This window comes from Thamnophis elegans, chromosome 16 (assembly GCF_009769535.1).
Source record: "Thamnophis elegans isolate rThaEle1 chromosome 16, rThaEle1.pri, whole genome shotgun sequence".
In the NCBI taxonomy this organism is placed as follows: domain Eukaryota; kingdom Metazoa; phylum Chordata; class Lepidosauria; order Squamata; family Colubridae; genus Thamnophis; species Thamnophis elegans.
Genome location: NC_045556.1, coordinates 16,834,515 through 16,860,767, shown reverse-complemented (window position 1 = coordinate 16,860,767; position 26,253 = coordinate 16,834,515). Strand labels below are relative to the sequence as shown.

General features: G+C 41.9%; 1 protein-coding gene across 1 annotated transcript; it reads right to left on the bottom strand.

Annotated features, from left to right (window-relative positions):
- Nucleotides 1–185: 185 nt before the first annotated feature.
- Nucleotides 186–26,253, bottom strand: CERS3 (ceramide synthase 3). The gene is made up of 11 exons (XM_032233153.1): nt 26,072–26,253; nt 23,548–23,665; nt 18,259–18,377; nt 16,562–16,619; nt 15,157–15,207; nt 13,568–13,660; nt 11,654–11,782; nt 9,836–9,942; nt 8,666–8,822; nt 7,269–7,316; nt 186–335 (listed from the first exon to the last, which is right to left on the bottom strand). The coding sequence occupies exons 1-11, from the start codon at nt 26,251–26,253 to the stop codon at nt 186–188; spliced, it is 1,212 nt and encodes a 403-aa protein (XP_032089044.1).

Here is a 26,253-nt window from a genome sequence, read left to right as displayed (position 1 = left end):
CATATCCTCTACACTGCATATTACAAAGGAAGCACTTTTGCAAAAGTGAACTCCCTCCTAAATCTACTGATCTGCAATAAAACCATTCATGGACTTTGGTTTTGATGTGGATGCAAAAGTCTGTATGGTGGATTGAGTTTATGACACAGCAGGCAATGGTACTAGGAGATGGCATTGGCTGGGCATTAATTAATATTGTTGTTGTTGTTGTTGTTATTGTTTAGGAGAGGATCATTTAATCCATTCTTCATTCCATTCTTCATACACTCCCCTTCAGTATCGCTGAGAGAATCTTCTTCTTCTTCTTCATCATCACTCCGTTCATCTTTAACATTCTAGGAAGGAAGAATACCAAAAGCATTAAAAAAAGCCAATTGTGGATTGCTTGGTGTTACAGAAAACAAGGAGGATAATGTGACCTTTAGAAGAGGTAAAGAACCATAGTGATTGATTGTCAGGCACAAAGGATCAAGACTATCAGTGAAGTTGGGTTACCATTCCACTGAGTTGTGGATAAATATTTGTGAAAAGAAAAGAAAGAAAAATTCTCAAGCAATAATGAAGGAATATCAGATTTTATACTCATATGTGTATTTGGACATCTTTTCAATTGTTGTTAGTTGTGAAATCATGTCTGACCCATCATGACCCCATGGACAATGTTCCTCCAGGCCTTCCTGTCCTCTACCATCCTCTGGAGTCCATTTAAGCTCACGTCGACTGCTTCAGTGACTCCATCCAGCCACCTCAGTCTCTGCTGTCCCCTTCTTCTTTTGCTTTCTGCCTTTCCCAGCATTAGGCTCTTCTCCAGGGAGTCCTTCCTTCTCATTAGGTGGCCAAAGTATTTGAGTTTCATCTTCAGGATCTGGCCTTCTAAAGAGCAGCCAGGGTTGATGTCCTCTAGGACTGATCGGTTGGTTCGCCTTGCTGTCCAAGGGACTCGCAGGAGTCTTCTCCAGCACCAGAGTTCAAAGGCCTCCATTCTTTGGTGCTCAGCCTTCCTTATGGCCCAACCTTATGGTCCAACCAAACTAGGCAATATCATCAGTGCTATGTGTGAAGAGGAGGAGGACTATGGGGTCCGTGGTGCTCTCTGAGCTTGGTAGTTTTCTTGCAGACATTTCATTACCTAAACCAGGTAACATCATCAGTGCTTGCAGACATTGCATCGAGTAATGAAATGTCTTCAAGAAAACAACCAGGCCCAAAGTACACCAAGAACTCTATAGACTACCTCCTCTCTGTCCCCCTCCCTGCAAATCTTACTCCCTTCCAGCGTTGATGATGTTCCCTAGTTGGGTAATGAAACATCTGCAAGAAAACCACCAAGCTCAGAGAACACCAAGGACCCCATAGTCCTCATCTTCCTCCTCCTCTATGCATACCCCATTCCCTTCTAGCACTGATGATGTTATCTAGCTGGGTAATGAAACATCTGCAAGAAAACCACCAAGCTCAGAGAGCATCAAGGATCCTATAGTCCTCCTTCTCCTCTCTGCATACTGCATTCCCTTCTAGCACTGATGATGTTACCTAGTTGGATAGTGAAATGCCTGCAAGAAAACCACCAATCTCAGAGAACACCAACGACCCCATAGTCGTTGTCCTCTTCCTCTATGCAAATCCCATTCCCTTCTAGCACTGATGATGTTGACTAGTTGGGTCATGAAACATCTGCAAGAAAACCACCAAGTTCAGAGAGCATCAACAATCCCTCATTTTAACCCTGAACAATCAATATTTTCCTTTATCGGTACCACATATAGGCGTCAAACACTTCAAAAAACGTGCAAGTTTGGGATTGCCCATTTCCACCTCGGTACGCTTAGTTTCCATGCAAACGGAGCCAAGAAAGGGCAGAAAACGAAAACATGAACTCCACCACAGCACAAACTTCCTGGGGTTCAGTCTTTTGTCTTTTCCAAAGCTATACGCAGAAGTGTATCCAAACAAACAATCCACAGTGTAAATATTGAAAGATAAACTTGGCACACAATCAGAGAAAGGGAAGGAAAAGCATCTTTCCGCATACAAACAATTGATGAGGAGTCACTTTGGCCAAATCACCCCTAGGACTTCCTGGATAGAATTTCCCTTTGCCCTTCACATAAGGCAACATCATGACTGTCATTAGGATTGTACAGAGACTGGGGGTTGAGGGGAACCCTCCATGAATCAAAAAAATAATATATATAGAGAGGAAATATTTTGATGGAATATATAAATAAATAAGTTAATGCTGACTTTTGCTTTTGGAATATCCAAGGGAAAGGTATCTGCATAATTGCTCTGTTGAAACATATGTGAAATTTAGCCCGACAGCATTAAGCATATTAAGGAGCCCAACCCGTTCTGAATGAAATGAATATATGTATATTGTTTGGCTAGAAGGATAACAGAGTAATAATTCCATGTATGGAGATCTATTTCAAAAGTGATGTTTTGTTCATTTCAATCAGTGGTGGGATTCAATTTTTTTTACTACCAGTTCTGTGGGCATGGCTTGGTGGGCATGGCAGGGAAAGGATACTGTGAAATCCCCATTTCCTCCCAATCAGCTGGGACTCAGGAGGCAGAGAATAGATGAGATCAGTCAGAGGTGGTATTTACCGGTTCTCTGAACTACTCAAAATTTCCAGAGGCCATTTAAGCTCATGCCTACTGCTTCGGTGACTCCATCCAGCCACCTCATTCTCTATCGTCCCCTTCTTCTTTTGCCCTCAATCTTTCCCAGCATCTCCAGCTCTTCTCCAGTGAGTCCTTCCTTCTCATTAGGTGGCCTAAGTCTTTGAGTTTCATCTTCAGGATCTGGCCTTCTAAACAGCAGTCAGGGTTGATTTCCCCTAGGACTGACCAGTTGGTTCACCTTGCAGTCCAAGGGACTCACAGGAGTCTTCTCCGGCACCAGAGTTCAAAGGCTTCAATTCTTTAGCGCTCAGTCTTTCTTATGGTGCAACTTTCACAGCCATCCATTGCAACTGGGAAAACCGTAGCCTTGACTAGACACACTTTTGCTGGCAGGGTGATGTCTCTCCTTTTTAGGATGCTGTCTAGCTTTGCCATAGCTTTCCTCCCCAGGAGCAAGCGTCTTTTAATTTCTTGGCTGTAGTCCCCATCTGCGGTGGTCTTGGAGCCCAGGACAATAAAATCTGTCACTACCTCCATTTTATCTCCAATATTATCAATATTGTAGAATATTATCACTTCTTATATCTGCCCAACCACAATGCTTCATTTCTGGTATGTTTCAGTATCATTTGGCTGAATCCAGTGGAGAGATAACAACTGCAGACTAAACGGTTTTTAAATACCGGTTGCAGACTTCATTAATTCTGTTAACTATGTTACTGAAATTCAATAAGTTCCCCCAGGGCACAGGTCTTTGGACACATGTCAAAAGCCCAGGTAGTCATGTGTGAACCCCAACGTCCCACTGCTTTCTGAGTGAATCCAATTATAAATCCATTCTTGGCAGTAAAACAAAGGACAGCATACTGGGACTTTTAGCCTTGTTTTAAGTGACTGTTAACCCTAAAATGATGCTTTGGATCAAACTAAGGGTTCCTTGTTATGAGAATTTGGCCACCTTGAAGCTAACCCAAACCAATCCAAACAAAAATGGAGATAATATGATTTAGTGTATCCTGCTGGGTACTGTAATTGGAGGGATTCAAAGGGAAATTGTAGGCTTGCATTTTCCTCAAATCATTTGAAACTTTCCTCTATGTATATTCATATATTTTGAAAGATCATTGACAATGCAGTTTGTTTTCTAGTCCATGGTGAATACAAAAACTAACAATATTCCTGAATGATCCATTTTAGTTTGCAATTTTGCCTCTTCTTACCTATGAACTATTGTAAGCAATTATTAGCACTTAATAATTAACACTTAAGTAAAGGTAAAGGTTCCCCTCGCACATATGTGCTAGTCGTTCCTGACTCTAGGGGGCGGCGCTCATCTCCGTTTCAAAGCCAAAGAGCCAGCGCTGTTTGAAGACATCTCCGTGGTCACATGGCTGGCATGACTAAATTCCGAAGGCACACAGAAGACGCTGACATTGTCAATCAGAAAGGTCGGCAGTTTGGCGGTTCGAATCCCTAGCGCCGCATAACAGAGTGAGCTCCCGTTACTTGTCCCAGCTTCTACCAACCTAGCAGTTCGAAAGCACGTAAAAAAATGCAAGTAGAAAAAATAGGAACCATCTTGGTGGGAAGGTAACAGTGCTCCATGCACCTTTGGCGTTGAGTCATGCCAGCCACATGACCACGGAGACGTCTTCGGACAGCGCTGGCTCTTTGGTTTTGAAACAGAGATGAGCACCACCCCCTAGAGTCAGGAACGACTAGCACATATGTGCAAGGGGAACCTTTACCTTTACCTTACAAAAGAAAAGCAATGCAGTTGTATTGTGTGATGATGTACACTTGATGTTTTTATATTTGCTTTCTATTTTGCGATTGACCTCAGGCAGGCCGGACAAGAGAAGTGAAAGAGCTGTAAAATTCCCAGGTTTGCTCTCTCCTGTAAGAATTCTCTCCCTGCCAAATGTTTCAGTTTGACTTGAACTTAACTTCAAACATTTAATAGTCTACATCTAATTATTATACCAATTCCAGCCTTCTAAAGAAGGAAGCTGTACAAAATGTAATCTTCTTACCTAAGGAAAAAGGCAGGGAGGGGGGAATGGAATTCTAGACGCTTACAGCAAGATTCCACTTGTTTAAATCCTTGGCTAGCTAAGAGGAAGTGACACCATCTTCCCAATTTTTTTTAAAAAGCCACCCAGATGTTGGAGGGAGTTGGACTGTCACGGAGATACTCAAAAAATGTTTTCTCACAGAAACTGCAGTCAGTTCGACAGCATTTTGAGGCCTGGTTTGGAGACTGAATTGAAGAGGTTTATGGCCAAAACATTGGGGAGGGAGGGAAAGGGGACATTAGATATTAAACAATATACAAAATGGCGCTGAGATAGTGACATGTGACATTTTATGAACTGTTCTAGTCTCTCCCCATAAGGTGCATCAAATTCTAACATGAAAAAATAAGCTCTATCCTTATTATTAGTAATGTTAATAACTAATAGTAATAAGTAATATTGCTAATTACTTATAATAAGATCAGGTTATTGGTGAGGGATTGTACACCCTTCAAATGAAGATAGTTTAGGCAGGAAGACAACGAGAAGATATCAACCCATCTCTCTCTGACATGATGTTTCTTTATGAGCCCTGGTGGCACAGTGGTTAGAATGCAGTATTGCATGCTAACTCTGCCGACTGTCAGCAGTTCGATTGTGACCGGTTCAAGGTTGACTCAGCCTTCCATCCTTTTGAAGTTGATAAAAATGAGGACCCAGATGGTTGGGGGCAATAGGCTGAGTCTATAAACCGCTTAAAGAGGGCTGTAAAGGACTGTGAAGTGGTATATAAGTCTAAGTGCTATTGCTATCTTCCTCCCTTCCTTCCTTCCATCCATTCATCCCTCCTTCCCAGTGGTTAGAAGGCAGTATTGAAAGCTAACTCTGCCAACTGCCAGGAGTTTGGTCCTGACCAGCTCAATGTTGCCTCAGCCTTCCATCCTTCCGAGGTGGGTAAAATGAGGTCCCAGATTGTTGGGGGCAAGAGGCGGACTCTGTAAACCGCTTAGAGAGGGCTGTAAAGGACTATTGCTGTTTAGATGCACTCAACATTCTCCCATCACGGAGGGAAAAAAATTGAATCCTGATGTGTTTTTTCCTTACATCCAAGAAAGTTTTGTCCGTTGGATTTGGCAGATTGAAATTAGAAGTCCCAAAGCTCTTTCTCTGGTTGTGTAAGAGACAAAGGCTCCAAAAAGAGGGTTTCAAATAGTTTGACTTTATAGGTTCAACTCACTTAAGAAAAACTTCCACGAGATGTGGAGATAACAAGAATTGACATGGTGTCTAAGGGAAATTTTTCAGGGAATGGTCATCCCTATCAATTGGTCTGTTCTAAGGTTGGGAGCAAACATCAGAGAAAGACTGTGGGTTTTTATTCATGCGTCTGCTGGAAGTGATTGGCTTGCAGTGGGTGGAAACATTATTCTGTCTAAGTGAAAATAGGTTGGAAAGGCCCATTCTTGAGTCTGGAATTAGGATGTCCCAGGGGATCTAGCACATTAACAGATGTTTGGTTTGGAAAAAGTGAGCAGCAAAGTAGATCCATAATCAGCAAAGTTGAAATACAGGAAAGTTAAAACAAGCGGTAAAGTTGTGAATGGTCCACGTAACAAAATGGCATTGATATCTGTCAATGTCATCAATTCATCAACTTTTGGCACATGCATTGCCATGGTGACCGTTTGTTTTCCTCCTGTATGCTTCACTGAAATTTAAGGGATAGAATATTTTATATATTATATAAATATATGAGGCCCAAAGATTTGATTTGTCAAGACCAAGATCAACACTGCCCCTCCACCTTGCATTTCATGAGAATGTGATCCAAAGTGATCAGGGTTGTAAAGTAAAGGAAATGATCTGAGAAATCTGTTGGATCGCTGAGTATCTATGACAGCCAAATTGGAAAGAGGGAGAAAAAGAGAATTTAAGACGATCAGCCATCCCAGTGAGGAAATATATTCTTCCATCAAGTCAAGTCATGGTTGATATTGGAAGTCTAGCAATAGCAATAAGCACTTAGACTTGTATACCGCTTTACAGTGCTTTCCAGCCCTCTCTAAGCAGTTTACAGAGTCAGCATATTGCCCCCAACAATTTGGGTCCTCATTTTACCGTCCTTGGAAGGATGGAAGGATGAGTCAACCTCGAGCCTGGTGGGATTTGAACTGCCAAATTGCAGGCAGCTGACAGTCAACAGAAGAAACCTGCAGTACTGCACTCTAACCACTGCACCACCGAGGCTCTAACTCTAACAAGTCTACCAATTATATTAGACTCAATAGGCCAATGTGTTTTTTTTAAGGATGGTCTTAAGAGGTTGGTCTTTCATCTACTGGAGGAAGCAGTTGAAAAACTTGATTTTGAAGAAAAGTGATTTCTAGAATCAAGACCATCAATCAATAACTCATTTAGAGAATGAATTGTATCTCCAGAGGAAATAAGTGGACAGAATATTTAGAGATAAATCACTAGAAAATAATTTCGCAAGAACCTGGAAAGTGATTTGGGTTGATCCAGAGATTCCAGTCAATTTTTCACAAGGACCACAACCATTCTCACCTCAAATATCCAAAACTGAATACCTCTGGATAGAGCATGCACAGACCACGCACTGCTTACCTTGTCATTGTCTATTTTAGCCCAAGCTGGTATAGGAATCCTGAGCACCTGGAAAGGGTAACTGGTTGTAGAATAAACAACAGCCAAGATGCAAGATGCTAGTGGTGGGTTGGCCCAGGTTTTATGCCCAGATTTGAGGCTTAGCACAAGGCAGGTAATGCATGTTATCGTGAGTGCTTAGAAAATCGGGGTTTTGCTAGTTGTAGAGCAAACTCAGCAGTTTCTAACAGCCCTAGTTATTACTAAGAATGGCTAAAATCAAAAGAGTTTGTAAATTTGTGAAGATGAGCATTAGCTTGGGAAAGACTTATCGTAACGTTCCATTCTTTTAGAGAACTCCTCAATTTCCAACAGAACATAAACATAACTGTCTTCCATTAGAAGGATCCTAAAGTCCATCCTTACCTTCAAAAAATGAATTTCTTCAGAATCTTGAAAATTAAATAGCTCCAATAAAGGAAAGCCTGGATTTTGCTAGTTGTAAACCAAACCCTGAAGTTTCTAATGGCCATGGGTGAAGCTACTATTCTTCTTCTCATCTTTTCTATTACCTATCCCCTTTTCTACTTAGGACTATAACTTTGTTGCTTGAATCTTTATGATTTATAGTGTTTAATTACATTTCCTAGTATGATTTATGTTCACTGATTATTTAGTATCCTATGACTATCCCTAAGTGTTATATCATACGATTTATGATGGATGCATTGCTATGATGAATATGATCATGATTTATTATTTATAGCTTTTATGAAGACTGAGAGCTGTACAAATTCCTTGTGTGTCCAATCATGCTTGGCCAATAAAGAATTCTATTCTATTCTCTATTCTACTCTCTACTCTTTACTTTCTTCTCTATTCTCTATTCTAAAATTTCAATTCTAAATTCCCTATCTTATCCTATTCTATTTTCTGTTCTATTCTATATTCTATTCTATATTTTACTCTATATTCTATTCTATATTCTACTCTCTACATTCCTATTTCCATTCCCATTCCCATTCCATTCCATTCTATTCTTTTCTATTCTATTCCACCCTGTGTTCTGTTCTGTTCTGTTCCATGCCATGCCATTCCATTCATTCCATTCCATTCCATTCCTTTCCATTCCATTCCATTCCATTCCATTCTATTCTATTCTTTTCTATTCTATTCTATTCCACCCTGTGTTCTGTTCTGTTCCATGCCATTCCATGCCATTCCATTCCATTCCATTCCATTCTATTCTATTCTAGAGATCTAAGCCTACAAGACCAGAAGAGTTTGTGAATTTATGAAGGGGAACTTTATATTATGAAAGACTGATATAACACTCAATTCTTTTAGAATCCCCCAATTTCCAGCAGAACATAACCATGGCCAACTTCCATTAGAAGGATACTGAAGTCCATCCTTACCTTCACAAAAATGAACTTCTTCAGAATCTTGAAAACTAAGTAGGCCCAATAGAGGTGAAGACCCTGCAGGATCAATAGCTGCCCATTGTATACAAAATATGCGATCACAAGTGTCTGGGTATAAAACACAGGATAATATATCGAGGCCCGTAAAATCCTGTTAGGAAAACAAGAAGGGGGGAAAAAAACCAGTTGGATTATAGGCTGTTGTCATTTCTCCTACCCTAAATTAAAGCATAAATATTCATATAGGCCAGTGATGGTGAACCTTTTCAGCACCAAGTGCCCAAACCGGAACGCATGTACTGGACTGCCGGAAACCCGAAAACCAACTGGCTGGTGCGCATGCATGCACCAGCCACCTGGTTGTCAGGTTTCTAGTGTGTACATGCATGGTGGACAGCTGGTATTTGCATGCACCGGCATGCCAGAAATCCGAAGACCAGGTGCCCAGCTGGTCTTCGGGTTTCTGGCGCGCCAGTGTGTGTGAACACCAGCTCGCTGGCACGCATGCGCACACTGAAAACCAGAAGAGCAGCTGGTGATGGCATGCGTGCCCAAGAGAGGGCCCTTTGTACCACAGGTTCGCCATCAGAGATATCATGTCATCGTTCCAAATATCATGCAGAATTAAATCAGAGTCCAAGGCAGAGCTATCCTTAAAGTTCCAATTTAATAAGACAGGCATGTTGGCACAACTGTGGAATCCCAAATCTAAAAGCTTCCTGGGATTCCACCCAGTTGAAAGTTCATGATCTTATCCCCACACCCATAAATCCATCAAATGGTCCAATCTTTTTCGCCCACGCTGGCATTTCCACCCATCTAGTTCCGGTGAGGTGCAGAGGTGCAGAGACAAAAGATCACTTTGGGCTTCTAGAAAGGAATGACAACAACACATTCTACAATTCTACTCTTTTCTATTCCCCCTCTCAATTACTACACTAATGAAACAACATAGAAAAATATTAGAGAGTGTGGCAGGCCAAATATCCTAAAAGTAATATAACTGCAGGCCTGACATATAGGTTATGAATATGTTTGAATCATGTTTGGCATCCAGCTTAAAAATATCCAGAGAGTCATTTCTTTCCCAGGTGTTTGCTGAGAACAGGCGTTGCGCCCAGCCATCACGATTTTTCAAGCCAAACAACCCGAAACACAACTTACCAACATGGAAAGAGGATGAGCCGTGTGATAAAGAACACAACTGCGAAAATGATAAACAGAACACTGCAGGTATTGTCCCAGCGAGCATAGTTGAACATCTTTGCAGCCTGAAATTGAACAATTGGGAGAAGTTACCACCTTGGGGTAGTCTCCTGAAGAAGGAATCTGCGGTAACCGGTGGTTGTGGCAGTGAAATTGCTTCTTGGGATAAAATATAAATGCCTTTATAACACCTTTAGCAAAGGTTGGAAGTGGCTTCTTTATTTTATTTTATTTTTAATCTTTGCTTTTTTCTTTGTTTTCCCCTTTATTTCTTACGTGTATATATTTTTTTACTTTTCTTTTCCTTTTTTAAATTTATCTTATTTTTACTCTGTAAAAATGTCTTCAATAAATGTAAATCTATTGCAATAAATATATTATGGACTATACATATGCGCACTGAGATCAGGGGTAGGTTCCTGCCGGCATTACTACTGGTTTGGTGCCCGAAAAATTTTCTGCGCATGTGCAGAACAGAAAATAAAGATGGCGGTGCCCAGGATAGACCAGTATGGTCACGTGTCTGGCTGAGTTACTAGCTATTTGGCCAAACCGGGCCGAACCGGCAGGAACCTACCTCTGACAGAGATACATATACATTCCCTCTCAATCCTAATTAAAGAGGAATCCATTGTTTTCCCATCTTCATAACTTTAGGAAGAGATTTACCTTTGAGGAAATAAATGTTATGTTGGACATTTGGTCCGTGAACATTGCTAGTTGGTAGCTATCATGGACAAAAAGTACAATATTTACATCTCAATCACAGGGATTGGCCTAGAAGATATAACACTGCTTCCCAATAAAAGGGCAGAAGACCCCTTTGACAAAAATAGTTTCAGACAGTGTCTTGAAGATTTATGTTCATAGAACTGGTTCCAATGTTCAGCTCGGTAGCAACACTGAGAGACAACCTTGGTTGTGGTGGGGAATGGGGGAAATGAGCTGGGTTAGGACATAGTTTCTTTTTGGACAGAAGACCACAAGGTAATGCTTTTTCTGGACCAAATAGGCCAATGTTTCGTGTCGATAGGATAGCTCTGTTCTCACCTAGGCTCCCCAAAAGCACAAAGCTGACTCCTAGGCTTGATTTAAAAAAACCCTTTTATTTAGTTTAAAGTGAATTCCTCTGCAGCAAAGTCCCGGCTAACAATCTTTCAAGAGATTTCACTACAGACCTTTATCAGGCTTCGAGAGCTGCCAGGCCGATATCTTCCAAACGCCACTTTGTAGTAGACAATATTTGGCAAGAAGTCAGGAACAGATCTTCACCCTAATGAATTGAACTAATTGTCTCCTGCAAACTCCATTTCCCTTTTGCTCCTCTTTATTCCCTATGGGAGGGGCCATTCACCATCCACCAATGGCTTTACTCCCGAGTCGACCCTTGTTCCTTAGCTGTTTCCTTCTCCTGGCAGCTCTGCACATTTGCACACTGGGAACAGGCTCCAGCTGTTCTTCTGCCCTACTGATCTCTGACTCCAAAGGCAGGTGATAACTGTCAGATGGTCCTGGCCCCATTTCTGCCTCTGACACAGAGCCCTCATCAGAGCCTTCCCCAGACTCCAGGACTGGCCCATGTTCCTCCCCAACCTCCTCACTGTCTGAATCTGCTGCCATATCCGTTGCCCACTGGCAGGCCACAACAAGCTCATCATTCAGGCTCAAGACTCATATATAACTCCTCCAGATACCACAATGAATGAAAAACAATACTAACGAAATCCCATGACTTGTGTAACTAAGCGCAAGCACCTACAAGATGTTGAGGTTTACCTCCAGCCAGATATCTGCAGAATCATGGACAATCATCACCAGTGTTCCAAGACGCAGGTAATTGGCACTATAGGAACAGAACATCAAGCCAAGGGCGGCAAAATGATGCACCACATGGGCCATGAAATCCTGAGGAAAAGAAATTGAGAAACTGACTTCTCAAAGCCAAGACGGTGTTGGAAGACGGAGAGTGATGGCTCTATCTTAGGAAAATTAGGGTGGAGGTACCAAAACCCATGCGCCCAAAAGGATTCTGAATGAGGAGATGAAAATAAAGACCTCTTCTTTTTAACTGCTTCAAAGCCATAAAAGAACCAGGGATTGGTTTCGTAGAGAGAGAGATTTTCCCATGGAAAGGGACATGGTTTCATATGCTGCCTGCATTCCGTAGATGGGGCTTCACTTAAGGAACTGAGGTGGCGCAGTGGTTAGGGTGCAGTACTGCAGGCCACTTCAGCTGACTGTTATCTGCAGTTCAGCGGTTCAAATCTCACCGGCTCAAGGTTGACTCAGCCTTCCATCCTTCTGGGGTGGGTGAAATGAGGACCCAGACTGTGGGGGTGATATGCTGACTCTGTAAACCGCTTAGAGAGGGTTGAAAGCCCTATGAAGCGGTATATAAGTCTAATTGCTATTGCTATTGCTATTGCTATTGCTATTGCTATTGCTATTGCTATTGCTATTGCTATTGTTTGCGTGGTCTGGTTACTGAAATACCACGGACAATTTGCCACATGGACTGGGGGTTGGGGACTCCTGGCCATAAAAGGTAAAGGCTTCTCCTTCTATGTCTGACTCTAGGGGGCAGTGTTCGTCTCTGTTTCTTGGCCGAGGCAGTCAACATTGTTTGAAGACATTTCCATGGCTGTGTGGCCAGCATGACTATACACCGAGGCTCACAGAACACAGTTACCTTCCCACCCAAATTTTACCTATTTATCTACTCACATTTACATGCTTTCAAACTGCTAGGTGGGCAGGAGCTGAGGCAAGTATCGGAAGCTCACCCCGCCATGCAGGACTTGGGTTTCGAACGCGAACTGTCATCTTTCCAGCTAACAAGCTCAGCATCTTTAATGGCTGAGCCATCACACCCCTTCCAAAGCCATATACCGTATATATAAAGAGCTGTTCTTTTTGAATCTTGTTGAAAAATAATGGTGGGAAATGGTGTACATCACTTGGATGAATAAGAAATGAGTAGAAAATATTCTGCAAGGAAACAGCTGTAATGGGCAATGGGGGGGGGCTAGTTTAATTTGGAGGCAAGCCAACTTTACAGGTGACAAGAATGACAAGAAAAAAGACCGGACTTACACTGGAGTAATGCATCAAGATTTTGAAGAGGCAAATTTTTAAAAAAGTTTTTGCAATCTGCAGACCTCCCAAAAATGGCCCGTTTTTATTGAAAACAGGCCTGTTTTTTGTCAAAAAAAAAAAGAGGCATGCATAGCCTTTAGGAGGCTTATAGAGTGCTCCTGGGGGTTGGGAGGGCAAAAACAAGCAAATAATGGCCCCTTTTTTACTCATTTTTGCCTTCCCCAGCCCCCAGGAGCACTCTATAACCCTCCGAAAGGCTATGCATGGCCATTTTTGCAAAGGAGGCGAGGTTTCGGGAGGCCAAAAATGCTGCATTCAGTGTATAAGATGCACCCAGATTTTCACCCTCTATTTTGAGGGGGAAAGGTGCGTCTTATACTCCAAAAAATATGGTGCTTTAGTGCGACCCAACTTCAATACTACAAATAATCTGAGCCACCCCGAATTTCAGAGCAAGAATGGCTATTACATTTCGAGTTACACAGGACTCCTGTCTATTTGTTCACCTAACAGTTATCTAGCATCCTGGAAACCAGGAACTGAAAATGGCTTGCATCCCATTCCCACACCAATGAAGTAGTCCATCTTCCTTACCTTCCTTTTAGTGTCGGTTCCAAGAGTAAAGAGCAATGACCAATAGAAGCTCATCTGGAGCATGTAGTACCAATACTGGGAAGGGAGCATGGGCTGCAGAGAGAGTATAAAGAAAGAAAAGGCAATTACTTTTTTTGGTTAGAGAGGGAGTACATTTGTTCCAGAGCAGGAGAAAAAGTGTTGATAATAGGGATGTGATGGCTCAGTGGCTAAGACACTGAGCTTGTCGATCAGAAAGATCGGCAGCTCGGTGGTTCGAATCCCTAGCGCTGCGTAACAGAATGAGTTCCCGCTACTAGTCCCAGCTTCTGCCAACCTAGCAGTTTGAAAGCACATAGAAATGCAAGTAGAAAAATAGGAACCACCTTTGGTGGGAAGGTAATGGCATTCTGTGCGCCTTCGGCATTTAGTCATGCCGGCCACATGACCACAGAGACATCTTCAGACAGTGCTGGCTCTTCGGCTTGGAAACGGAGATGAACACCCCCCCCCTAGAGTTAGGAATGACTAGCACATATGTGCGAGAGGAACCTTTACTTATCCATCATAGTATCACTGTTATATAGGGGAACCTTTACCTTAATTGGACATTGCATACCCAAACTATTAGACAAAAGGATAGTTCTCCCCTCCCCATGACATAACTGCTAAACAACTAATTTTCACCACACGTTTTATGCCCTGGGATGTGAAACCACATACTAGGGCTGTATTACTACAATATTATCCTTCTCCTCTTTCCTATTAACTATTCCCTTAGCACCTTATGAGAATAATTTCGTTGTTTGCATGTGATGAATTATGTTGATTGTTTTTATTTAGAGCCCTATGATTATCACTGAGTGCTCTGATTTATAATGATTGTATTTTATGATTACGATCATGATTTATCCATTCTGTTCCATTCCATTCTGGCCCAGCCCAGCCTATGGAGAAATAAATACTAGAAGAAGAGCAGAATCTGGGGAATGGAATCAAGAGAGGAATGGAGTCATTACATTCCCACAAGTGATCCAAGCTCAGCCCTCCTTGAATCCCATTAACTCTTAATGCTGACTTTTAGTTGACTAGATTATTCTGGCATGAGAATGTAGGCATGAGAATAGACATGAGCAATAAATCTTCTTAACTGGCACTTAAAGCATAGAATGGACCAGGTAGGTCTGTCATTGTAAATTGAGGGCTACCTATATCACTCAAGGAAGCAAACATAACCTAATACATCTAATACAATGTATTCTAGTAATACTAGCAATAATAGCATTCCTACTGAGGCATATTGAAGATAGGACACTGTGGTTTGCTGATTCTTATTTGTTTCATCATGATAGCTCTTATGAAAATCATGAGAATGCTTCATTTGTTTCATCATGATAGCATCTCATGACTACATGGGAATGCTTCATTTACCATCTTCCCCTAAGGAAATCCTATTCTAATAAAATCTGCAAGCCCAAATGGTGAAAAAGCTATTCATGGGCCATCAGAAACAAAGGGAGGAATATTTGTTCACACAAAGTCAACAGCAACATCTCCAAAGAACCAGTTAACAAAATCAACCAGTAGTATCTCCAAAGAACCAGACTCACATGGTTTGGATAGTTGAGCCACACTTGCCACAGGTCATAAAACCAGGATTTCTAGAAGGAATGTAGAAGGAGATAGAAAACAATCATTAATGTTTCCACATGACAACAGTGCAAATCTCATCCCTGCCACCAGCTCACTACTTAATTCGGGTCAGGAATCATTTCTTTTTTCTGCTCATCAGAGTAACCCTATTGGCCTGTCTTCTACAACAGCCTTTCCCAAGATGCCACCACAGGGTGGAACTGAGTATTAAAGACCTTCTGATTGTAGTGCACTTTTCTTCTTTGCAACTAACTCTGTGAAGTAGGTTGGGGAGAGAGATGGGGATTCCTTGAATGTCATTTAGTAAGCTACTTTGGGTGAAGGTGGATTAATGCTCTCCCCAACTATGTGATTCTGGCATTAGGACTTGCATATTCCTGACCCACTCTAAGAATCTTCTTCACCCTTCTCCATTTTTAGCAACTCCAAATTGGAGATGGCTATGACAAGACTTATGGGTAACTGAGAAAACCATACACAAAGTACTTTGTTGAATGAAGGTGTGTGTGTGTGTGTGTATGTATGGTGTCACATATATATTTATCAGCACAAATGCAACATATATATATATATATATATATATATATATATATATATATATATATATATATATATATATATATATGTTTTCTGAGGTTTTCGCGGGTGTGTAGTATGTAGGTCTCTAGTTGTTCGGGTTTTCTCCCGCGTAGAATTGGAGATGTCTTGCCAAGACATCTCCAATTCTACACGGGAGAAAACCCGAACAACTAGAGACATATATATATATATATATATATATATATATATATTATATATATATATATATATAGATATATATTATATATATATATATAATGTTGCATTTGTGCTGATAAATAAATAAAGGGGGATCAGCACAAATGCAACACAAATGCAGCAAAGGCAACATAAAAAAATGGCTTTCTGCCTGGATGGCTCCTAGTGTGAGCCGAAAGACAGAAAAGGGAAGCAGTATGCTCCCTCCCATATTTGGGCATACCAGGGGTTGTGACACAATACATATACATATACATATACATATACATATACATATACATATACATATACATATATGCATGCATGCATGCATACATACATACATACATACATACATACATACATACATATATATATATATATATATATATATCAGAATAATGGTGCAGGAATTCTCGATTATCACAGTGACTCAATCTGAGTAATAATAGTGGACGTTTAGCTTATCCTCTTTTGGGAGAAGATTACACCTGTCTTTATACTAACCCACGTTTAACAACTCACAGGAAGCTGCTGTTAAAAGCAACCTCAGGTTAGGCCATGTTACCACTGGAGTCCTCCCTCCTGGCCCCATATTTAACTTACATCACAGAGAAATATAATTCCAGCAATAAATGAGGTACTGTAGAATAAACATCGCCAACTGCAAATAATAAAATGTATGTTAAGACCAAGGAGTTCACATGAACACAGAAGAAGATGGCAAGATAGAACAGACTTGTCTAGACTTCTCACTATACCTAACAAAGCAGTATTATTGACTGTTTACCCATCTCTTTCTTCCTGCATTAATTTTCCTCATCATTATTATTTGCAGCGATTTGAGCCACTTTTAAGTCTAAGTGCAAAAGAAGTCAGAGTACTGACAGAAAATATTTGTAGCTCAGGGTTGAAATGTGGGATCTGTGATGCTCTCTCAACTTGGTTGTTTTCTTGCAGACATTTCACTCAGTGGGGGGGATTCAATTTTTTTTACTACCAGTTCTGTGGATGTGGCTTGATGGGCATAGCCTGGCTTGGTGGGCGTGGCTTGACGGACATGGCTTGATGGGCATGGCAGGGGAAGGATACTGCAAAATCCCCATTTCCTCCCACTCAGCTTGGACTCGGGAGGCAGAGAATAGATGGAGGTGAGGCCAGTCAGAGGTGGTATTTGCCGGTTCTTCGAACTATTCAAAATTTCCGTTACTGGTTCTCCAGAACTGGTCACAACCTGCTGAATACCACCTCTGCTTACAACCATTTATTTATTGACCAAAGTTATAAGAGCACTTTAAAAAGTGACTTATGGTTGTTTTTCACACTTACAACCATTGCTGGTTTACCATTTACCTCCCAACGACCAATAAGATCGCACAGATTGGGCCTCCTCCGGGTACCACCTCTGATTTCATTCCCCAAACTAGTAAGCACCCTTGGTGTTAGCTAGGCATCTAACTAACTAGCACTGATGATGTTACCTAGTTTGGGGAATGAAATGTCTACAAGAAAACAACCAAGCTCAGAGAACACCAATGACCCAGGTTTTTTTTTTATAGTAAAAACTGCCTTTGGAAACTCAAGCTTCAGTGCCTACAAGATTGGCTAGAGAGAATTAAAAAGTCAAGATGGTGATTACAATTTTGCAATCAAAGTTGTAGTGTAATGTAATCAGTGTTTCTGGAGAATATGCAAGACAAGACTCATTGATAACAGGATAATAACTACATTATTATTATAGTTAGTTGCAAAAGTTTAGACTGGATTTGACATTTTTATCCACCTATCAAGTCCATCCCAAGGACCTGAGATAGGTAGCTTGATGATATTATTTATTTATGTTGACTGACAAGAAAGGGATATCTGGCTATACCATACCCAGAATGCCACTAAATGTCAAATTTCTGGCTCTTTTTCCACCTGAGAAAATATCTATCTATCTATCTATCTATCTATCTATCTATCGATCGATCGATCGATCGATCGATAGATAGATAGATGATAGAGAGAGATAGAGAGATAGATAGAGAGATAGATGATAGAGAGAGATATAGAGAGATAGATAGATATAGATATAGATATAGATATAGATATAGATATAGATATAGATATAGATATAGATATAGATATAGATATAGATATAGATATAGATATAGATATAGATATAGATATAGATATAGATAGATATAGATATAGATATAGATATAGATATAGATATAGATATAGATATAGATATAGATATATAGATATATTTATATATATTTAGAAACAGAGAATGGAGGAGATTGGCCTCTTTTTCTTACCAAGCTTCCTTGAATTTTTTATGCAGAGTTGGGATTTCTAGGTTGCGTCTTCGCCTGAACCATTTTTCCACCTGGTGTACAGTCCAGTTACACTTTTTAGCTAGTTTACGTGTTTCTGACTGCAAGGTTGGAGAAAGAAGGAGGGAGAAATCAGTGATACACACGCTGGAAGACAAGTCAAAACAAGCATTGCAGCTTCTATGCCAGGAAGGAAGAGGGGAGGAAGAGGAGGAGGAGGAGGAGGAGGAGGAGGAGGAAGCCACTGACCGTCAGAGAGCAAATGCGTTTGCTAGATAAAAAAAGTTTCAGAACACCAAAAAGTTCTAAAAACTATTTATCATTGTTTTTAAAAACACTATGTACATACCAAGAAATGCTAATGGTTTATGCTTTCATAGACTGGAGACTATGTACAGAGAAGGGCAGAAAAAAAGAGTGTGAGTGACATGTGGTGGCCTAGAGGTGGAACTCTCACCTCACAATCAGGAGGTTGTGAGTTCAATCCTAGGTAGAGGCATAGGTAGGGTCTCCTGCTTGGGCAGGAGCCTGGACTAGATTACCTGGAAGGTCCCTTCCATCTCTGTTAATCTGTTAACTACATGATAGGAGTGTTCCAGTATCTCAGAGGATGCCACAAAGAAGAGGGAGTGAAGCTATTCTCCAAAGCACCTGAGGGCAGGACAAGAAGAAATGGGTGGAAACTAATCAAGGAGAGAAGCAACCTAGAACTAAGGAGAAATTTCCTGACAGTGAGAACAATTACCAGTGGAACAACTTGCCTCCAGAAGTTGAGAATGCTCCAAAACTGGAAGTTTTTAAGAAGTTGGGCAACTCATTTGTCTGAAATGGTACAGGGCTTCGTTCCTGAGTGGGAGGTTGAACTAGAAGACCTTCAAGGTCCCCCTCTGTTTTTCTGTGAAGAGCATCACTTTTCTGGTTCTTCTGCTCTTCAAAGTGTTCCACCTACGTATGACTCCTCCTGTCATTATCTGCAGTACTTGCGACATAATTCCTAATCCATTGAAAAATGCATCCAGGTGCATCTCATTGTGCTGCAAAGAGTTGGGAATTCAGCACTACGCTAAACACCCCAGATTTACCCACACCCTTCTCATGCCACCCGTTGTGTTGAAACTCCATCACAATTTTAAAAGTTCAGAATGTAAGAATCTAACAACTGCCAATTTGTGAAGCAATTTAGTTTGCTCATGCTTAAGAAAACAGAATGATCAAGATTAGCGCAATTAACCAGTGGAACAACTTGCTCCCAAAAGTTGTCAATTCTCCAACACTGGAAGTTTTTAAAGAAGAGATTGGACAACTATTTGTCTGAAATGTCACAAGGTTTCCTGCCTGAGCAGGGGGTTGGACTAGAAGACCTCCAAGGTCCCTTCCAACTCTATTATTCTATTGTATTCTATTGTATTCTATTGTATTCTATTGTATTCTATTGTATTCTATTGTATTCTATTGTATTCTATTGTATTCTATTGTATTCTATTGTATTCTATTGTACTCTACTCTACTCTTTACACTACCCTACACTCTACTCGTCTTTACTCTACTTTACTCTACTCTTCTAAGATCACCTAAATGTGATATCCACATCAAACACCAACTATTTCCACTCACCTTTAATGCTAAATTTAGTTGAAAGACTATAGGATGACCTCAACTTACGACTCTAATGGAGCCCCAAATTTTTATTGCTAAACAGGACCGTTGTTAAGTGAGCTGTGTCCCATTCTACAACCTTTTTGCTATAATTGTGAAGTGACACACTGCAACCTCTCCATTGAGGTTGCTTGACAGAAACCAGCTGGGGAGGTTGAAAATGAAGATCACATGAACCTGGGACAGTCCTACTGTCAGAAATATATGCCAGTTGCCGAGGGCCTGGATTTTAACACGTGACCAATGGTGGGATTAAAATAATTTAGCAACTGGTTGTCTGTCCTAATGACCAGCTGGATAAATGGGACTCAGTGGTCATGAGACTGGGTGGGCGTGGCCAATTCAAAGTCACTCATGTTGATGGGTGCTTGGCTTTAGATGTTACAATGTAACAAGGTTTAACCGGAGAGGCAGTTTCTGTAAACAGGGCAATCAAGATGAGGCTAGAAACAACACCAGAATGTTTCCTTCCTGCCTTCCTTACAGGATTAGCCCTGTAAAGTGGGGAAACAAACAAAAGGAGATTTCTTCCAACAACTGGTTCTCACAACTGCTTAGAAAGTTAACAACCGGTTCTCCTGAGTAGGTGCGAGCCAGCTGAATCCCACCACTGCATGTGACCGTGGGGATGCTCCAATGGTCATGTAAATGTAAGAAACCAATACAGGTCGTCCTCACCTTACAACAGTTCTGTTGAACAGACTGTTCAAAGTTACAATGGCATTGAAATAAGTGAGTTATGCCCTTTTCTTCAGGCTTGTGACCCTTGCAGAATCCCCACGGTCACGTGACTATGGAGATTCTCCATCATCCAGGTCATGGTTGACCCAAAAGGGCTTTTTTCAACCAGGGGCTTCCTGGTTTTTTCTTTGAAGACAAGGAACAGCTTGCCTCCAAAAGTTGTGAATGCCCCAACACTGGAAGTCTTTAAGAAGATGTTGGATAGCCATTTGTCTGAAACGGTATAGGGTTTCCTGCCTAGGCAGAGGGTTGGACTAGAAGACCTCCAAGGTTCCTTCCAACTCTGCTATTGTATTGTATTGTACGTTTCGCTTCTCATCCAAGAAGCTTCTTCAGCTCTGAAGAGCTCTGAAGCCTCTCAAAAAAAAGCCCCCTTGGGACAACCCTGGTCACGGGATTGTCATTCAGATTCTTGACAACTGACTAACATTTATGACTGGTTTTTAGTGTTCCGGAGTCACGTGATCCCCCTTTCGCAACTTTCTGACAAGCCAAGTCAATGGGAAAACCAAATTCACTTAACAACCCTGTTACTAATTTAAGTCGTAAAATGGGACAAAACTCACTGAATCAATGTCTCACTTAGCAACATGAATTCTGGCTCAGTTGTGGACGTACGTTGAGGACTATCTGTCATAAGTCCCTTTTTTTGTAGCTTTGAACAGTCACTAAATGAATGGTTGCAATTCGAGGACTACATAAAGCAAGGGACTTCTAATGAAAACCACTTCACATCCTTACTCTCATCCATGGGGGTGATGTTGTGGATCTCCAGGGGCCAGCAAAGCTGGCAGCAGATTCAGACAGTGAGGAGGTTGGGGAGGAACACGGGCCAATCCTGGAGTCTAAGGAAGGCTCATACGAGGGCTCTGCATTGGAGGCAGAGACGGGGCCGAGGCCGTCTGGCAGTGATCAGGGGCCTAGGGAGCTACAAAGCAGTGAGGCAGAGGAACAGCTGGAGCCTGTTCCCAGTGTGCGCATGCACAGAGCTGCCAGAAGAAAAGAATAGCTAAGAAATCAAGGTCGATTTGGGAGTGGAGCCACAGGTGGAAGGTGATTGGCCCCTCCTATAGGAAATAAAAGAGGAACGAAAGGGAAGTGGGCTTTTGCAGGAAACCATTCATCCATTTGGTCGTTAGATTCGTTTCAGGAGTGTGAAGAACTGTCCGTGAATCCCGGAGACTCTGTGCCCAGTCTTCCCTTGCACAGCACCTCATTGGGAAAATATTTACAAGGCAGCTTTCCAATAGATATGGTCTGTAGTCATAAATATTCCTTTGAAAGACTGTTTGCCAGACTTTTGCTGAAGGTGAATGAGAGGAAGTCACATTTGTTTAATAAAAGGGGTTTTGTCAGGACCAGGACTCTGCCTCGTGCTTTTTGGGGAAGCCTAGGTCAGAAGAGGTGATGACTCTGGGTTCCAACCCATTTTCAAATTTTGATGCATGCAAGTCAGGTAAAACTCCACCCAGCTTCCTACAGCAAAGAGCTGGGATGCTCACAGATGACACAACCTTTTGTGCTCCCAAATGAATTATGCAAATATAAGGCTTGTTAGCTTGTTAGTTTCAATAGCATTGGTTTCCTTATCAAAGATAAGGTTTATTTTATCAGGCCAGGGAAAATGTAACAAAATGTGCATGGATTGGATGGATATTTCCCAACAATGCAAATATCTGTGTAATTCTACATTCCATTTCCATTTAGCTTTGCAACATGAGTACAAAAGGAATTACCTAATGCTAAATAAACGGATGGATTGTGATAGTAAGAGTTGTGATTCTTAACTAGTCTTGGTTAGAGAATACTCAGCTCTGTTGCAACGAAGAAGGGTTTGTGAGAAGGGGCTCCCTGGCTAGCAAAAACACCTGAAAAAGACCCATTTTGTTGTGCGGGCATATGTAACGGTGTGTTTTGTGTGCTGTTTGTCATTCACGGGAATGTACTGTAAAGGCAGTGTTACAACGGTGGTGAGACTTATGACTGTTTTTCACACTTATGACCTTTGTTCAGTGGTGGGATTCAAATAATTTAACAACCGGTTCTCTGCCCTAATGTTTTCTTCCAACAACCAGTTCACCAAACTGCTTAGAAAGTTACCAACCGGTTCTCCCGAAGTGGTGCGAACCGGCTGAATCCCACCACTGCCTTTGTTGCATCTCCATGATCATGTGATGAAAACTCAGATGCTTGGCAACTGACTCATACTGTCAACTGTTGCCGTGTGCTGGGGTCCTGTGATCCCAGCCAGATTCACTTAACAACCGGATTATTTGACTTATCACCTGCAGAGATTCACTTAAGAACTGTGACAAGAAAGGTCCTAAATGAGGCAGAATTCACTTAATGTCTCACTTAACAACAGAAATATGGGGCTCAATTATGGTCATAAGTCGAGGATTTAGGAAGAACGGTTTGCAGGAACTGGGCATGGCTAGTCTGGTGAAGAGAAGGACCAGTGGAGATATGATAGCTGTCTTCCAATATTGAGGGGCTGCCACTGAGAAGAGGGGGGGTCAAGCCATTTTCCAAAGCACCTGAAGGCCAGTCAAGGAATAATGGATGGAAACTGAGCAAGGAGAGATTCAACTGGAAACAAGGAGGAACTTTCTGACAGTGAGAACAATCAACCCATGGAACAGAAGTTGCCTTCAGAAGTTGTGGGAGCTTCATCACTGGAGGCTTTCAAGAAGACACTGGAAAGAAATGATGTAGGGTCTCCTGCTTGGGTTGGACTAAATGACCCACAAGGTACCTTCCAACCCTGTTAATCTGTCTACCATCCCTTGGCTGGATAGAAAGGTAGAAGCAGGCAGTGGTTTGTGGCATGGAAATCTCCCAGGGAACTTTTTTTTTTTAAAAAAGAATCCTCACCTGGGATGGCTTTTTTGTGCACTCTTGGAAAAATTTTTCAAGGGTGGGATTATCCTGCGGTTTGATCCGCCTCACATCCTTTATGCCCAAGTAGTCAGCCAAAGGAAGAGCAAGATATCTGAAAGAAGACAATAAAAAAGGGAACTTGGTAAAATGTCCTGATTTCAAATGAGGCTAGCTCTACGGTGGCCCAGGAAAAAGAGGTGCTCCCTGCTTGGGCAGAAGGACCTGTTTTCTGTATTCATGGTTGTAACCCATTTGCTTTGTCTCATGGGGAATTGTGGAGCAGTCCTTCAGCATTGCGTTGCACCATTTCTTCATTTGCACAGCATAGTTAGCCCATGTTCCAGGACAGAGGAGGCTTCCTTAAATTGGGCATCCTCCAAAGGGTTCAAGACAACGGTCAGAACTTCCATCTAACACACCTTTGGGATGGCAGATCCAATCTGCTTCCGTCTAGTAGTTAAGAAAGTTATATCACAGGTGCATGGAACAGTGGAGAATTGTTTTCTGTTTCACCCAAATTATCTCATAACATAAGAAGGCTGGTTTAGTCAGAGACCAGACTCCATTCAACTGTATCTGATAGAGCCGAGGTGGCGCAGTGGTTAGAGTGCAGTATTGCAGCCACTTCAGCTGACTGTTAGCTGCAGTTCGGCGGTTCAAATCTCACTGGCTCAGGGTTGACTCAGCCTTCCATTCTTCCGAGGTGGGTAAAATGAGGACCCAGACTGTGAGGGCAATATGCTGACTCTGTAAATTGCTTAGAGAAGGCTGAAAGCCCTATGAAGCGGGATATAAGTCTAACTGCTATTGCTATTGCTATGACAACCCTTCCCCCCCCATACACCTGTGTAGGAGAAAAAGAGACAGAGCTTGGGGCAGGCTCAAGAAAAGACTCCATCTAGAATCATTACATTCCCTTAAGTGTTCTAAATCAGAGCTCCCCAACTTTTCAGACCTCAGGGACCACTAAATTCATAATTTTAAATCCCGCGGACCATTAATATGATCCGCCTAATGATGGCTGGGTGTGTGTGGCTAGGCAGTTATGTGACTGGGTGGGCATGGCCAACTTGATGTCACTCACGTCAAGGGATGCCTCGCGGGCCTCTACGCGCCCCTCCCCTCCATTCCTAGCCACTCCTCGCCTGCCCACCCAGGTCTCCTTAGCGCCCCAACAGGAAGCCGTTGTTAGAGCTAAGCAGCTACCATGAGAAAGAGTTGGCAAAACAGCTGGCTCACTTCAAATTGGATCTGACTGAGAAGGAGGCTCAGAAGAAGCACCTCACTGAGGACTACGAACATAGGCTGTCCAAGCAGAGGGAAGACCTGTGGGAATGCCAGGTACCGGTGTCTGGGCTGAGATGGTCAGCCAGTTCCAGGCCGTGATGCAGTCCCACTGAAATGAGGGCCTCCAGCTCTTCACCATCAGTGGCACTCCAGCCTTCGCCCAAAGCCGTGCACCAGGAGGCCAAAGCAAGTCAGAATTTTTGTCCCCCTCCAACCTGCACAAAAAGACCCCAAAGGGGGAGACTCTCTGCACCAACACAAGCGTTCATTGCATGTATCTGGCCCAGGGGCCGTAGTTTGAGGACCCCTCATTTAGTGCAATTTTAAAAAATGCAAATAATTTTTGTGGCTCACCAAAATTTTCTCACGGACCACCAGTTGGTGACTGCTATTCTAAATCCAGCCCCTCTTGAATTTTGTTGACTCTTACCTAGCATCACTTTAGTGCTGATCATTACTTCATCAGATTCTTGTGTAGAGACATCTAACATAGAGCTGAGGTGGCGCAGTGGTTAAATGCAGTACTGCATGCTACTTCAGCTGACTGCAGTTCTGCAGTTCGGCTGTTCAAATCTCACCGGCTCAGGGTTGACTCAGCCTTCCATCCTTCCGAGGTGGGTAAAATGAGGACCCGGATTGTTGTTGGGGGCAATATGCTGACTCTGTAAACCGCTTAGAGAGGGCTGAAAGCCCTATGAAGCGGTATATAAGTCTAACTGCTATTCCTATTGCTAACTCTAAATCATCTTCACTGGAACTGGAACTTGTAGTCCCCATTTTTTCTGCCTGACAATCTGTGACATGTTAATTCTCCTTGTCTTTTTCCCTTACAATGTGTGTCTACATTTGCCCTTACACATCTGTTTGCTTTACCTTCACTTTAAACACAAAACGAAGCAAGCAGATAAAAGCGTCCCTGGTTCGAGACGGGCAACTATACAAATAAATGAATAAATAGGTGGCAAGTTAGGGTAAAGCAGGCAAGTGAGCAAAGGATCAATCCTTGCCCTGTAATTTGCATTTTCATTATCAATTTTGAGACTAAATCAAGATAGCTCCAGGCCATCCTTTTAAAGCTGGAAACATCTCACTAAAAGCTGCAAAAATAAATAGTGGGAAGGAAGCCCTTAAGATATTTCATAGGATTGAAAATCAAATATGGGGAGCAAAAATGAATGATTGGAGCAAAAAAAAAAAGAGTATTAATTTTTTAAAGACATTTTTTGTTTACCTTTCAACAAAGAACCTGATCACCAACATCACAAAGGCATATGGGATTGTGGCAAATAATTGTCGTGGTTTGGGAAAGATGTATCCATTGTGGTCTTCTAAATCTGCCCAGGTGCAGTTAGCAGGCATCCAGATGTTCTCCCACCAAAACCAGCTGTATGCGGTTTGTATTATTTGATGCAT

Bases quoted from the DNA above. Each gene is read 5' to 3' on its own strand.
- CERS3 (XM_032233153.1), bottom strand. From the start codon at position 26,253: ATGCATCAAATAATACAAACCGCATACAGCTGGTTTTGGTGGGAGAAC. The intron at 18,378-23,547 runs GTGAGGATTCTT...CCAACCTTGCAG, and splicing joins GCACAAAAAAGCCATCCCAG to TCAGAAACACGTAAACTAGC. The intron at 9,943-11,653 runs GTAAACCTCAAC...GTTCAATTTCAG, and splicing joins CTGCAGATATCTGGCTGGAG to GCTGCAAAGATGTTCAACTA.